The following is a 12,359-nucleotide window of genomic DNA, read 5'->3' on the forward strand; positions in this document are numbered from 1 at the left end:
ATGAGATGTATGCTACAATAATTGAGTATGAGATGTTGTTTGGATATAAGATGAACCTAATTCTGGAATAGACTTTTACTTTCCTTTGCAGTTTGCACTTTAAATCTTAATATTGCTTATCTTCCCAAGAAGCATAATAGCTGTTCATTATAGTTGTCTCATCATACTTTTTAATGGATTTGTTGCCAAAAAACTGCTTTGGTTCTTGCTTATCAGTTGAAAGAATTGATACATAGATATTATTCAAATCATCAGAGTTTTCATTTTTTGGAAACAAAAAGAATTCAATAAAAGACTATTCATTATTCTTATTTCTTGTGCTTAGATATTGTGTTGATTTGCCTTCAGATAGGATGATTAAAGAGCAAAAGAATTAAATAAATTATGAAATAAAAAGATATGGTGATCTAGTCAGTCCATGATATTGCTGAAATGACAATCAAATGTAACAGTTTGGGATTCATTTTGTATTTGTTTCACCAACAAAGTTGAAAGATAAAAAGAAAAGAATAGTACCAGAGCTCATGTGCTAATTTATTCAAATCTTTGTTAGTAATCTTAAGATTTTGTACATCTATGCAACACCTTGCAGATAGCAGAAACAGGGTAAATAAATGGCTTTGCAAAGTCATTTCTCAAGCCACATTGGATAATTGGAAGACACTCTGGTCTATTTACATCTTACACAGTAGAAGGTCACTTATCAAACACCAATACCGAGAAATGTGTGTCCAAAATGAACTACCCTGGTCAGCAATATTCTGGATCATTGTCATAAAAATTTGCACAACAAAAATTTGGTCAACATTATGAGGGTATGACCAAGTTATATGCGAGACAGGTATGCTAATTTTGGACAGCATTTTGATGGCTTTCAAACCTTTCAAACCAACTTTCTGGTTCATAAAAATAGAATCTCATGGATTTTCTTTCACAAAAATATCAGTGTCACAGGCACAGAATTTGTATCCTGTGTTCTCAACACTGGGCTTGGGCAATTTGGTCAACTTGAATCAGACAATTTATCTCTGACAACTCAATAGAGTTGAGATTCCAGAGAGTATGAATTTGGATTATATCCATATAAAACCAAGCCTCTTGACCACATATTTTCAGTCAAAAACTTAAACAATATGAAAGGCTTCATATAGAAAAATATCAATGACGACAATAAAAAATAATTATTATATACATTTTTAGTCTTGCAATAAATAAATGGCAAGATATTTCATATTTCTTATTCACACAAAATGAATAATGAGCTCTCTATAAAAACTAGCTATGTGACTGAAATTGTCTTGTACAGTTATACTTTACTGGAGAACAGTCCTTTCGGGAGCCAGCAAAGCAAACTGAGAAGTAAATAAGCATTTTTTTTTTTTTCATATTTGATGTATGGAGTTAATGCCTTTTGTTTCTAAGTTGAACAGGTGTTCTGTGGCCTACTTCTCCTTGAAAAATACAAATGACAGCTAACTAAGACGGGCTTCTTATAAGAAGCAGGCAAGCATCGAGGCCTCATTTCCACAGACAAGCTAAATGGATATCCAGTTAGAGTCTTGAGCTTATCAAAAAAATGAACAAAGCTTTAACAAAGGAAACAAATATATTAATATATTGGAAAATAAATATCTTCTTTTGTTTACAAATTGATGGATTCTGAAAGCTGCACATAAATAAAGTTGCACATAAATGTGCAACAAAAAATCATTTAAGATGAAAAACAATCCAGAAGAAAAAAAAACAACAACAATCCAGAAGAAAAAAGAAAATAAAAAAACAATGATTGTCTGAAATCACTCTCTGGCTCAAGATGTCAGTAAATTAAACTTTGTCACTGGATCCATATTTCATTTTTATTCTAACTGGCTTTTTAATTTTTGTATGTTCTGTATCAATGAAAGATACCCAGGGCACTCCAACTCTTGAGGCAGTTCTTCTTAAATCTATGCAGCTGTCTCAAATATCTGAGTTCTGCATCACCAAGCAGTTTACTCCCATAGCAACATGCAATGATATGTAGTTTCCATCATGGCATCCATGCAACAGCCAATGAACTGCTAGTGTTACAGTTATTTCTCTGGTACCTGCACTTCCTGTAACATGCAATAAGTACAGACTTATTTGTATAAGAGTCTCATGTGTGAGAAAAAAGACAAAAAGCTGTAATTTGCAGGTAAAAACATTGTCTTCAAAGATTCAAGCCACAGATGTTGCATAAAGCATCTGCTCAAATTTTGGGGTAATAAAGATTGATGCAATTATTTGGAGCAAACCATTGTTCAAAACTACATGATGGTTTAGTAGAAGTTCAAAGTTCATGCAGATTATTAGTTTCTCTTGAAGTTTTGAGAAAATTTTCATGGGAGAAATGGGCTGGCATATTGTGAAATTGCCCTTTTCAGTTTTAAGTCTTTTGGCTGATTAGCCCTTTGTTGGCTGCTAAACCTCCTGCAGTGGAAAGTTGACACTCTGGGCTGTTTCTACTCCTTGATAGTAAGGGTGGTTCCTCCGGATGCAGTCCTGGTAGGCGTTGCCACGGTGATACCACTGGCAGGACTCGTTCTCTTGCATGAGGCAGGTGGCATACAGGGACTGACAGTCTTCTGCCCCAAATGTCTGGCTGGGGTAGGGGTCATAGATGCACCCGCTGGAGGGACTATTTGTTGACCACGCCCGCATCTCTGACTGGACCTATGGAAAGGGGGTGGGTGGCGACAACAAATTCAAACTTTGAAAGCATTCAAAATACCAAAATGTACCTTTGGCAGGTTTGGGCAACTATTATTCATGACAAACATGGTATGAGTGTTGATCAGATGTTTAGTAGCCAAAATTAAAAAATGAGTTTGTCTCCATTTTTTTTCTTTTCTTATCATTTGTTAATCCTATTTTGAAATAAGAAGAAAAACTCTGTCTATCAAAGAAATTTGAACCTTTGGACCAGAATGAATAATCAGTTTCATCACTTTTGGTTAGAATCCCCAGTAGGAAAGTTCACTTACTTTTTACAGTGTCATCATTCATACCAGATAAATTTTCATGTGGAAACTCAGTGCATGTTAATTCAGTTTAAGTGGAAGTTTGAACTTCATGAAGCTTGTTTGTTTGCCTGTTTTGATTTCAGTTATGACTTATATATATTTTTGGACATAACAAGGAAGGAAGGATATCAGGTTATGAAGCCCTTCATTGAATAGCACCAGCTATCTCTTAAAACTGTTTAGAGGTTATGTCAACAGTGAGTGACTTACCCTGCATTGTGTGCAGTATTTGCCATAGAAGGTCTTAACCCCTTGCTTCTGTTGTTGCGACAAGAGTTTCCACTCCACTGTCCAGTCACAGGAGCTGACCTGGAGCTCTCCTTCCACTATGCTTCCTGTGTTTGGAGAAGATAACGATTCAGAGTAAGGCTGCATTCATCTAAAGATTTTCTGAGGCAGAATCACGATCCTAAACGTGTTTGAGGCATTTTAAGGGGTTAGATAAATGCAAGCGTGTTTTCAAACGCGTTTGCGGCTACGATTGGTGGTCTGTGAGTAGATAAATACAATGCCGTTTTGAAACATGTTTATATCTCAAGATCAAATCCCAGCCATTTCCGCATGTGCTCTCTACCCATTATTTGTGTGTGACTGATGAGGCATGTATGCTGGTATGCAGTTGACCTTTACTTCCCGGGTCGAATGGCGCAAAGTAGCTGCGCAGTGACAACACTCAAATCACGATTGTATGATGGTTAGATAAACGCGGCACCCCCAGAATAGCGTTTAAAACCATGTTTGCAAACACCATTCAAAATGCGTTTTGAAACATGATTATCTCTCTCAAGTTAGATAAATGCAGCCTAAGAGAGATATTTAAAAAAAAATGGTTGGATACATTCAGGGTTTTGACCATCAGCTCTGCCAAAATGTACCTTGAAGAGTCATTTACCCCACTGATAAGAGTTGTTTTGGGGTGAAATGATATGGCGTCAGTCCAGCATTGAGAATGATTTACCAGCGAGCTTAAAAGCCTACATCCTATTCGCTGCAACATCCCTTTATCCCTCGAGCAAGAAGAATGCCAAAATGTCCAAAGAATTGCCTGTAATCTTTGGCCACTGTCCAGTAATGCCATTTGTTATGGGTATGAACTAGATAGACATGAACTTCTGTAAGTTCATTTATTCCAAATGAACAGAGGAGATTGAAGGGCAGTATTGTGATGCAAGAAAAAAAAAAGATCCACAATCTGGTGATGATGATGGAACATATTATTAAGTATTGCAAAATTGTCCATTATCTATTGCCTGAATTGAATCATTGATAAGTGAAAAATTAGTTTACTTGCTATTTTTGGTGTTCCAAATGCTCATGAGGAAAACTGAGTTACATAGCAAATATAAAGACTGGAAAGACAACATTGAAGAGTTGTACCAGTTGCCAACATTAACCAAAATCAAATTTTCTAAGCACTGGATGCTCCATTTTTTTTACCATAGTAAAGAAAGAGTCAAAGCAGTTAAATCCTCTTAAAATATTGCTGTCAAAGCAACCCCTGCATATCAGCATATGCTTTCAATTGAGGACGAGCTGATTTTGCTATAACACACGTTTCCTCCAGACACCTGCCTGAGTATACTTGGGGACTAGTCTTTAATGGGTTAAAGAAAAGAAAAATCACCTTTTTGTTTTTGGACTTCAAGAGGTCTGATGTCAGGGTGTTTTCCCTGTATAATGCACATTTCTGACTCGGCAATTTCCCACTGGTTCATGGGAGTTCACAGAGTGTCTCATGAGGGATTATCAGTGCATCTTACTGTTATATTTGGAGGTTATCCACCCCTTAAAATGGCGGAAAAAGTATTAGAAGACACCTGTTTCGTTGACATGGGTTCTTGGAAGGACAGGGTCCTTTCTCTTCTTATAACAGTGATGTACATTTTTGATGGGTTAAGGTAGATTTTATGCACAAATTGCAGTGTGTGACCTGTTTAACCTTTTACCTTCTGTCTGCTAATATGCTTTTCTTTGCCAATTAAGTACCACAGGTGTCCTGGGTTGTACTGTCATTGGATAGGGATGACATAATTCTATTAATTCCTATTGTGTCAGAATGGCCTTCGTGTGAGTCACTGTCGCTCCACCTGATTTGGTTTGTCTCAATGAAGTTAGGAGCCAAGTCTTGAGAGGGAGGTGGGTGAGTGCCAATATATCAACTTGGCAAATGAGGTCTCAGGTGCATTGGCATAGCAAGGGTCAATTTAGGTCAGCTAGCACTAAATCTCACCCTGAAAGAAAGGCTGGGGAAAGGTGTAGATCAAATGTGTCTCAGCCAATGAAGTTGGATGCAAGGTGATCTTTCCTTGATGTTTAGAAGGAATTTGTCAACACGCCTGGACAGATTGTTCCTAATCAAGTCAGTAGGTGCTAAGCAGGTGTTCAAAGGGTAACTGTTTGCATTGGCATATCATAAAAGAGAATGGGGGCAATTTCAAATGGCAGAAAAACTTGTTCCACAACATGTTTAGAAATGCATTTGATGCTTATTGATGTATTTGTGTTTGCGTGTGCGTCCTTTAAGCAAACTAGAATTATATTTCATATCCCACGTTTAGCCAACTACCTAACATATTGTCCAGAGGTGTTTTCCTCCCAAGTTTTGATTTTTTTTTTTAAAACCCTGAACAAATTGACATCTACACTGTCTTATTTGAGATGAAGCTTCAATGCTTGCCCTTTATTCCCTTTTATTGACAAGCAGTTCACTTTTCAGAAATATGCATATGGTATGTATGTTTCGCTGACAGGCCATGGAGTTTGCGATACAGCTGTTTTACGGAATGCACTTTTGCATTTCTGCAGCCAGCAGTGGTACTCATCTTGGGAAACTGAACACTGTTATCTCGTAGCATGGTTTGAAGCAGGGCTGCACACTAACTCATCTTTTCTACTGGTCGGACAGACGTCGGCACACTAACCCATCTTTTCTACTGGTCCGACCAGTGCCAGTGTGCAACCTTGTTTAAAGTGCAATTCAGAAATATAATTCCGAACAAGAAATATTTGCTGTCTGAAGTCAGATATAATAGCTGGTAGTGGACTTCACACTGATGCAAATTAGCTGGATCCAAATCTCAAGATTTTTTGCCTGTGTGGACATAAAATTCCCACTAAATAGCATGATCAGCATTGCAATCCCATCCCAAGAAATCTTGCAATCATTTTGGAATAATTGCGATTTGAGAAAATAGGTCAATAATTTGCACCACAACAAGTACGTGAATACTGAAGCAATAAATCTGGCGATTATTTTTCCCGTCATTCAAAACATGCATGATTGAGCATCGCATGACCACAAGGGCGAGGGTTACTACTTTGGTAGATTTTGGGCATGCATAATTTGGTCCACAAATTATCATGTTCAGCAATTAGCAGGACTAGTATTTCTGTCAATCTGAATGGGCACAAAGAATCTCGTTATTTGGATTGCAATCGTTACTTTACTACTGTATACGCCATATATTTAGAGAGTCTAAATTTTCACGAATCGGGACTTGCTGTCATTTTTGCGAGTGGTTAAATTCACGATCGTGGAGTACCAGTATTGAACTGAGAAATGTATGCATGTACGTCGCATTCATGCCGAATGAGAGTCGTTATATTTGCGTGTTTTTCAATTCGCCAATAGCACCCAACTTGCGAAATTCGCGAAAATAAAAACCTCATGAAATATTTGCCGTATACAATATTTCGTATGTGTGAATGCGACTGATATGGGAAGGAGGGAGCGATGGGATTCTATCTTACCTGTGATGAGATATTTGTCTCCCAGCTCCATGTCTAGAGGTCCACACAGACTGTCTCCTGGTGAAGTCAAGATGGTGACAAGGGCCGATCTCCCCTTACCAAGGATTCCCTCCCCCTTGAATACCCTGTCGATGCTGATGATGTACTCGAACTGGCCAAAGCGCCCTCTCAGGCGGTTGTCGGTCACACGCGTTTTCTCCAAAACGTGACCCGCCAAAGCTGGCGTTTGAATGAAATGTGCAACGGACCCAAATTAATTATGGTATTTTCACTTGAACTGACAATTCATGAGGTGCAATTACTCGCTTTCTCTCTCTCTTGCCATTGCTTATGTTTAATTCACTTATACAAAATGCCAAAGAGAATCAATATGAAAAGAAAAAAATGCTAAAATATGATATCCCCAAAAATCGTGTAAATATTAAAGAATATAGAGCCCATCTGTAAAAATACTTTCAATCACTTTTAATACTGTAAGAATAGAAAACAAAGCCATTGCTTTCAGAAAGCAGTTGGGAAGTATACTGACCCGATAGGAACTACTAGGCAAGGGGTCAAAACACTTTACAGCTGTGTGCTGTATCAATACTACGAAGTCAGTGGTAACATGAAGGTATAGCCTCTGAAGAGCTGCAGCTTTGAAGCTTCATGATGACAATTTTCTTCTCTGTCATGATAAACTCTATGAAAAGATAGGCATGTTCACACATGAGAACAATCAGTTGATTCCTGATTGAAAAACCTATTTCATTCCATTCACCACCGTTCATTTATGAAAATAAGGCTCACTTGGCTGCAAGACAAGAACTTTAAAGGACAAGTTCACCTTCATAAACATAAATATTGAGAGAATGTAGCAATATTAGTAGAACACGTCATTGAAAGTTTGAGGAAAATCAGACAATCCGTTCAAAAGTTATGAATTTTTGAAGTTTTTGTGCAGTACCCGCTGGATGAGAAGACTACTGCAGTGTATGAATAACTTAGATGTCACATGCGTACAACAATATAAGGAAAATATAAAGAGAATTTCACAAAATTCCATCTTTTGAAAAAAGTACACATTCCCCGGACTCGTTACCGACAAATGTTATGGGTAATATTATTCCCCCTGCCTTTAGAAAGAGGCAAGTCAAGTGCTCTTTTATTATGCGAAAAAAGTGAAAATATGTTGAATTTTCTTTTACATTTTCCTTATACTGTTGTACGCATATGACTCACAAGTTGTAGTAGTCTCCTCATCCAGCGGTTCCAACACAAAAATTAAAAAAATTCATAACTTTTGCATCGATTGTCCAATTTTCCTCAAACTTTCACTGATGTGTTCTACTAATATTGTTGCATTTTCTCAATCCTTATGTTTATGAAGGTGAACTTGTCCTTTAAGTCTGAACTGTGCCTGCCCAAACAGTAACTGGATGATGACCCCAATATAAGTGTGCAAATTGGATTAAGGGATTTAACAAAATACACTGTGTAATAAAAGTATTACTACAAGGGTTTCAAAAAAGGAACTCAAGATATGGATCCCAATATGATTTCTTTCATTCTTTTTCTTTGGAGTCAAAACACATGAAACATGTTTCCAGTATCTGTCTTTGAAAACCATTATTTTGGGGCATGTGTGAACGGGTTGTATGTTACACTTAACACCATGGAGATGCTGTTTAGTTAAATGGATATCTAGATGGTTAATACTACTCAAAGTTTACTTCTAACAGATGGATTAATATTTACATTTACATAAGGTATTGAAAGGATTTGTTTTGTGGAAAAGTGAAAAGTGATTTTTATATACCAGTGCTACAAATGAAAATATCTGAAACCATTATGGGTTCATGTGTCATTTGAAAGTTAGCACCTTTTTTGTCACCTCATAACAAGGGAATCTGTTGTTTTAAAACTAAAACAAAGGAAGAAGTTAGGGGCGAAAGTATTCTACTGCCAGCGACAGTGTACTATAATTTGATTGAATGTACATGCAATGCAATTTTTAGAGTTAGTATAATGACATTCACAAAAAAAAGTTCCATTTCCAAAAATAGACATACAATTAATTAGCATCTATTAAACAAAGATATGTTGTTTTGCTACAATTACAATTCAATTTCATAACAATTGTGACAAAAGAATTAATATGAATGTCATTCACATAACATGTATGGGTATTGATTGATTGATAATATGCTAAGCCATCTGTAAATTGATTTTTTTTTAATTATTATGTGTTTTTTTTTTTGGGGGGGGGGGGGAGGGGGATAGAGGGAGTTAAATGCTCATAAGTCATATATGCCAGAGTAAATGTGTTTAGAGAGAGAACTAAAAATTCTAATTTGATGGATGTTACCTAGTATTACTTCAGAAATACATTGATTGAATAATGCAGTTTGAAGACCTTAAAATCCTTATTCATAGATTTTATTTAAACTTGCAACTGAAATATGACAAGTGTATGATTACACATAGGCCTATATACAAGAACAGGATTGGGAAAATTGAGAATGAGTCTTACCATAGTCAGCCTGACAGAATTTTTGTTGTGGGTGAGTCGGCAAGCACATGCAGGCAAGAGTTGCTGGCAATATTGCTACCACGAGGCACAACGTTGCCCTCAAGAGAGATGAAAATGACTGTGTTGAGACGGCCATGCTTGAAGTTGTAGGGAACCTGTCGTCGAGTGAAGCAGCAATAATCCAAGAGGAGTATAACTAGAGACACGAAGCAGTGGAATCCAAAAAGCCACCACACGGAGATCCTCTGGAAGGGGAAATGATCTGACGCAACTGCTACAATTTTTATCTCCGTGATTCCAGTTTGTCTTGCTCACCCTTTGGCTCCGATCTCAAATGACTTTCCTGAAGCGTGGTGGGTCAGCGACGAAGGCAGACTGTGACGGTTCTCACAGGGCTCTGGTAACCGAGGGGGGTTTTAAAGTCCGCTTCCTGAATGCTCCACTGGCTTTGCCTGTTTAATCAGTAACCTCAAGAGTTGTAGTATCAACGGGGCTGTTCCGAACGAGTATCGGCACTCCCTTCTGCAGGGAATTGCATAATATCTATTGTTGGCTATCCCAAATCCATGGAGTGTCGGTGTACTTTGTGTTTAGTCTCCCCACCCCACCCCCTCTCTCTCTCTCTGGCTCTCCCTTAGGGAGCTAACTTGGTTCTGTACTGAGTTGTGGGGCTAATAGGGACTTACGCATGCACCTGCTCGTTTGCAGACAGCCGAAGCTATTAGATTTGCATCAACTACAATGCCATCTCTAGAATCCAACCTTGAAAATGTTCCAGGAAAACATGTGTGTGTAGAGAGAAGAGCTCTCTATGTACGTCAGAGGGGGGAAAAGGAAAAGAAAAGAAACAGCACCAAAGACAACAGGAAAAAAGTTACTTCTATAGAGTTCAGCTTTAGCATTGAATGCGAATAGCTGTTACCAAAACGATAGATTGTTTTCCCATGCCGCGACTTGTAGGCCTACAGATTCCTTGAAAACATTTTGATTTATTTTCTTTTTTTCTTTTTTTTTCTTTGTCACTTCAGACAGATGTTCCTTGTAGATAGTAATCAAGTGAATTACCAGAGATCAGATGTTACTCTTGTTCCTATAAAAGTCTACATGGTTTTCATGTTTCCAGAATATTTTCAAGGCTTCTGTAGATTACCATGCTCTTGCCAGTAGCTAGAGGTAGCCCTCAACTACCAAATATGGGTGATGTTTGTTATTCTGAAGGTTCATTAATCTGAAAATGAAATAACGTTTGTTATCTTGAACACGCAAATTCCCTATACCTAGATGTTAGTTAATCGGGGGGGGGGGGGTTGGTTTGTTTGGGTTTTTTTTATCCGAACGTATGAGGCGTTCTTCCAAAGGTTTGTTGAATCCAAAAATGAAATGTGGTTTGTTAATCCGAAAATAAAGTAGGGTTCGTTATTCCAAAGCTTTGTTAATGTGCATATAAAATAACATGTGAAACTTATATACTTCCAATCTTTCTTACTTTCTGCCAGATCTTGTTAAACCTTTATCTTTGCTTATTCTACTTCTACTCTTATTTGTCAAAGTCAACTGAACAAAATGATGTGAAATTAGACTTTGATTCGCAATAACAATCATTAATGCAAAACTTCAAGGTCCCCTTTCTCTTTTATTTATTCTAAGTCTGTTTCTCCATTCTCTTCTTGCTCTCTCTGTAAATCTAAATTTCTGCTCGTATTTGATGAATTGTTTGTTGTTTCGTGCAAGCCAGCTGGCTGTAATGATTGTTGCATTGTTTGATTGTCACGGAAGCACATAGTTTGAAAAAGAGAGGCCATTACACATGTACAAATTACTTCTATTCACTGAAGTAAAGTCCGACTTCAGTTGTCCAGCTATCATTTTTCCAGATCTCTCTATAATCTGGACATTGGCAGGCACACAATTACGTGCTTTTCCATTCAAAATTATATAAAGCCAAGCACATACATGACATAAGGCAATTTTCTTACATATTGCAATTGAAAAGTTGGAACATATAAGCTCATCACTATGATATTCATACATTCCACAATGCTGTGTTGAGAAAAGTATGCTGTTCATCTGATGGTCCGACTATAGGAGATTGGATAAAGAGAGAGGGTGGGGGAGGAGTTCCCACATTTTTTTTGATCATCTTTGCTTGTGAGTAAACTCAAAGACACAGAGGTGCGCAAGAAAATGAATATTAAATGAATGAAAGAAAGAAGTGAAATAAAAGAAAGAAACAAAGTGAAGAAACTCACACCTGAAAATAAATATTGTTTTTACTCATGTCTAATTTTATGCCCACAATATATGAATCATGAAAGATCAGGGCTGCCAACCTTGAGTAAAAGTTCAGAAAGAGACACTCCAGTGAGAAGCAGAGCAACCAACCCCGAGATAGCGAATGACTGGAGGGAGTGTCCCCCCCCCCCCCCCCCATGGTAGGGAGCTTTGACAATTTTGCGTTTTAAATGGTGCAACTGGTGCATACTTTAAAGGGATCGTATAGTTTCGGTTGAGACCTAATTTCAGGTTTCAAACATTTTTCGGTGAGATAATGAGAAACCTCTTATGAAATATGAAAGAGCATGTAATTCTATGAGGAATTCAATGTTTATTTGATGAAAATTGGTTTTGAAATGGCTGAGATATCCAAAGAAGAGCAATTCTAATAAAGTGTGGGACCCACACTTTATTACGATCACTTTGTTTTACTTTGTTTTTGGATGTTTCAGCCATTCCCACCCGATTTTCATCGAATAAACTTTAAATTCCTCTTAATATGGTATGCTTTGTACTATATCATTAGTGTTTTGTTGGAATCTTGCAAAAAGTTAAAAGCCCAATTCTCATCTCAACCAATACTGTACTATTTAGTCATGACTTCAGCACATACATAGAGTGGATGCACCTGCAGGATACTTGCGAACTTTGGATTTGAGCTTATTGAATGTTTGAAATATCAGGGATTTAGGGAGTTTAGTTTGGGGGTTGAGGTTTAATTATCAGAGTGAGAAAGTATTGGGTGAAGTGTGTGAAGTTTGTAAGTAGATGTGACACAT

At 37.4% G+C, this 12,359-nt stretch overlaps 1 protein-coding gene across 1 annotated transcript; it reads right to left on the minus strand.

Annotated features, from left to right (window-relative positions):
- Positions 1-5,270: 5,270 nt before the first annotated feature.
- LOC139716649 (metalloproteinase inhibitor 2-like) lies at positions 5,271-9,442 on the minus strand. The gene is made up of 3 exons (XM_071628177.1): positions 9,307-9,442; positions 6,795-7,013; positions 5,271-5,275 (listed from the first exon to the last, which is right to left on the minus strand). The coding sequence occupies exons 1-3, from the start codon at positions 9,440-9,442 to the stop codon at positions 5,271-5,273; spliced, it is 360 nt and encodes a 119-aa protein (XP_071484278.1).
- Positions 9,443-12,359: the final 2,917 nt, after the last annotated feature.

This window comes from Diadema antillarum, unplaced genomic scaffold (assembly GCF_040938485.1).
Source record: "Diadema antillarum isolate AM-2024a unplaced genomic scaffold, OU_Dant_1.0 scf00000068, whole genome shotgun sequence".
NCBI classification, from domain to species: Eukaryota; Metazoa; Echinodermata; class Echinoidea; order Diadematoida; family Diadematidae; genus Diadema; species Diadema antillarum.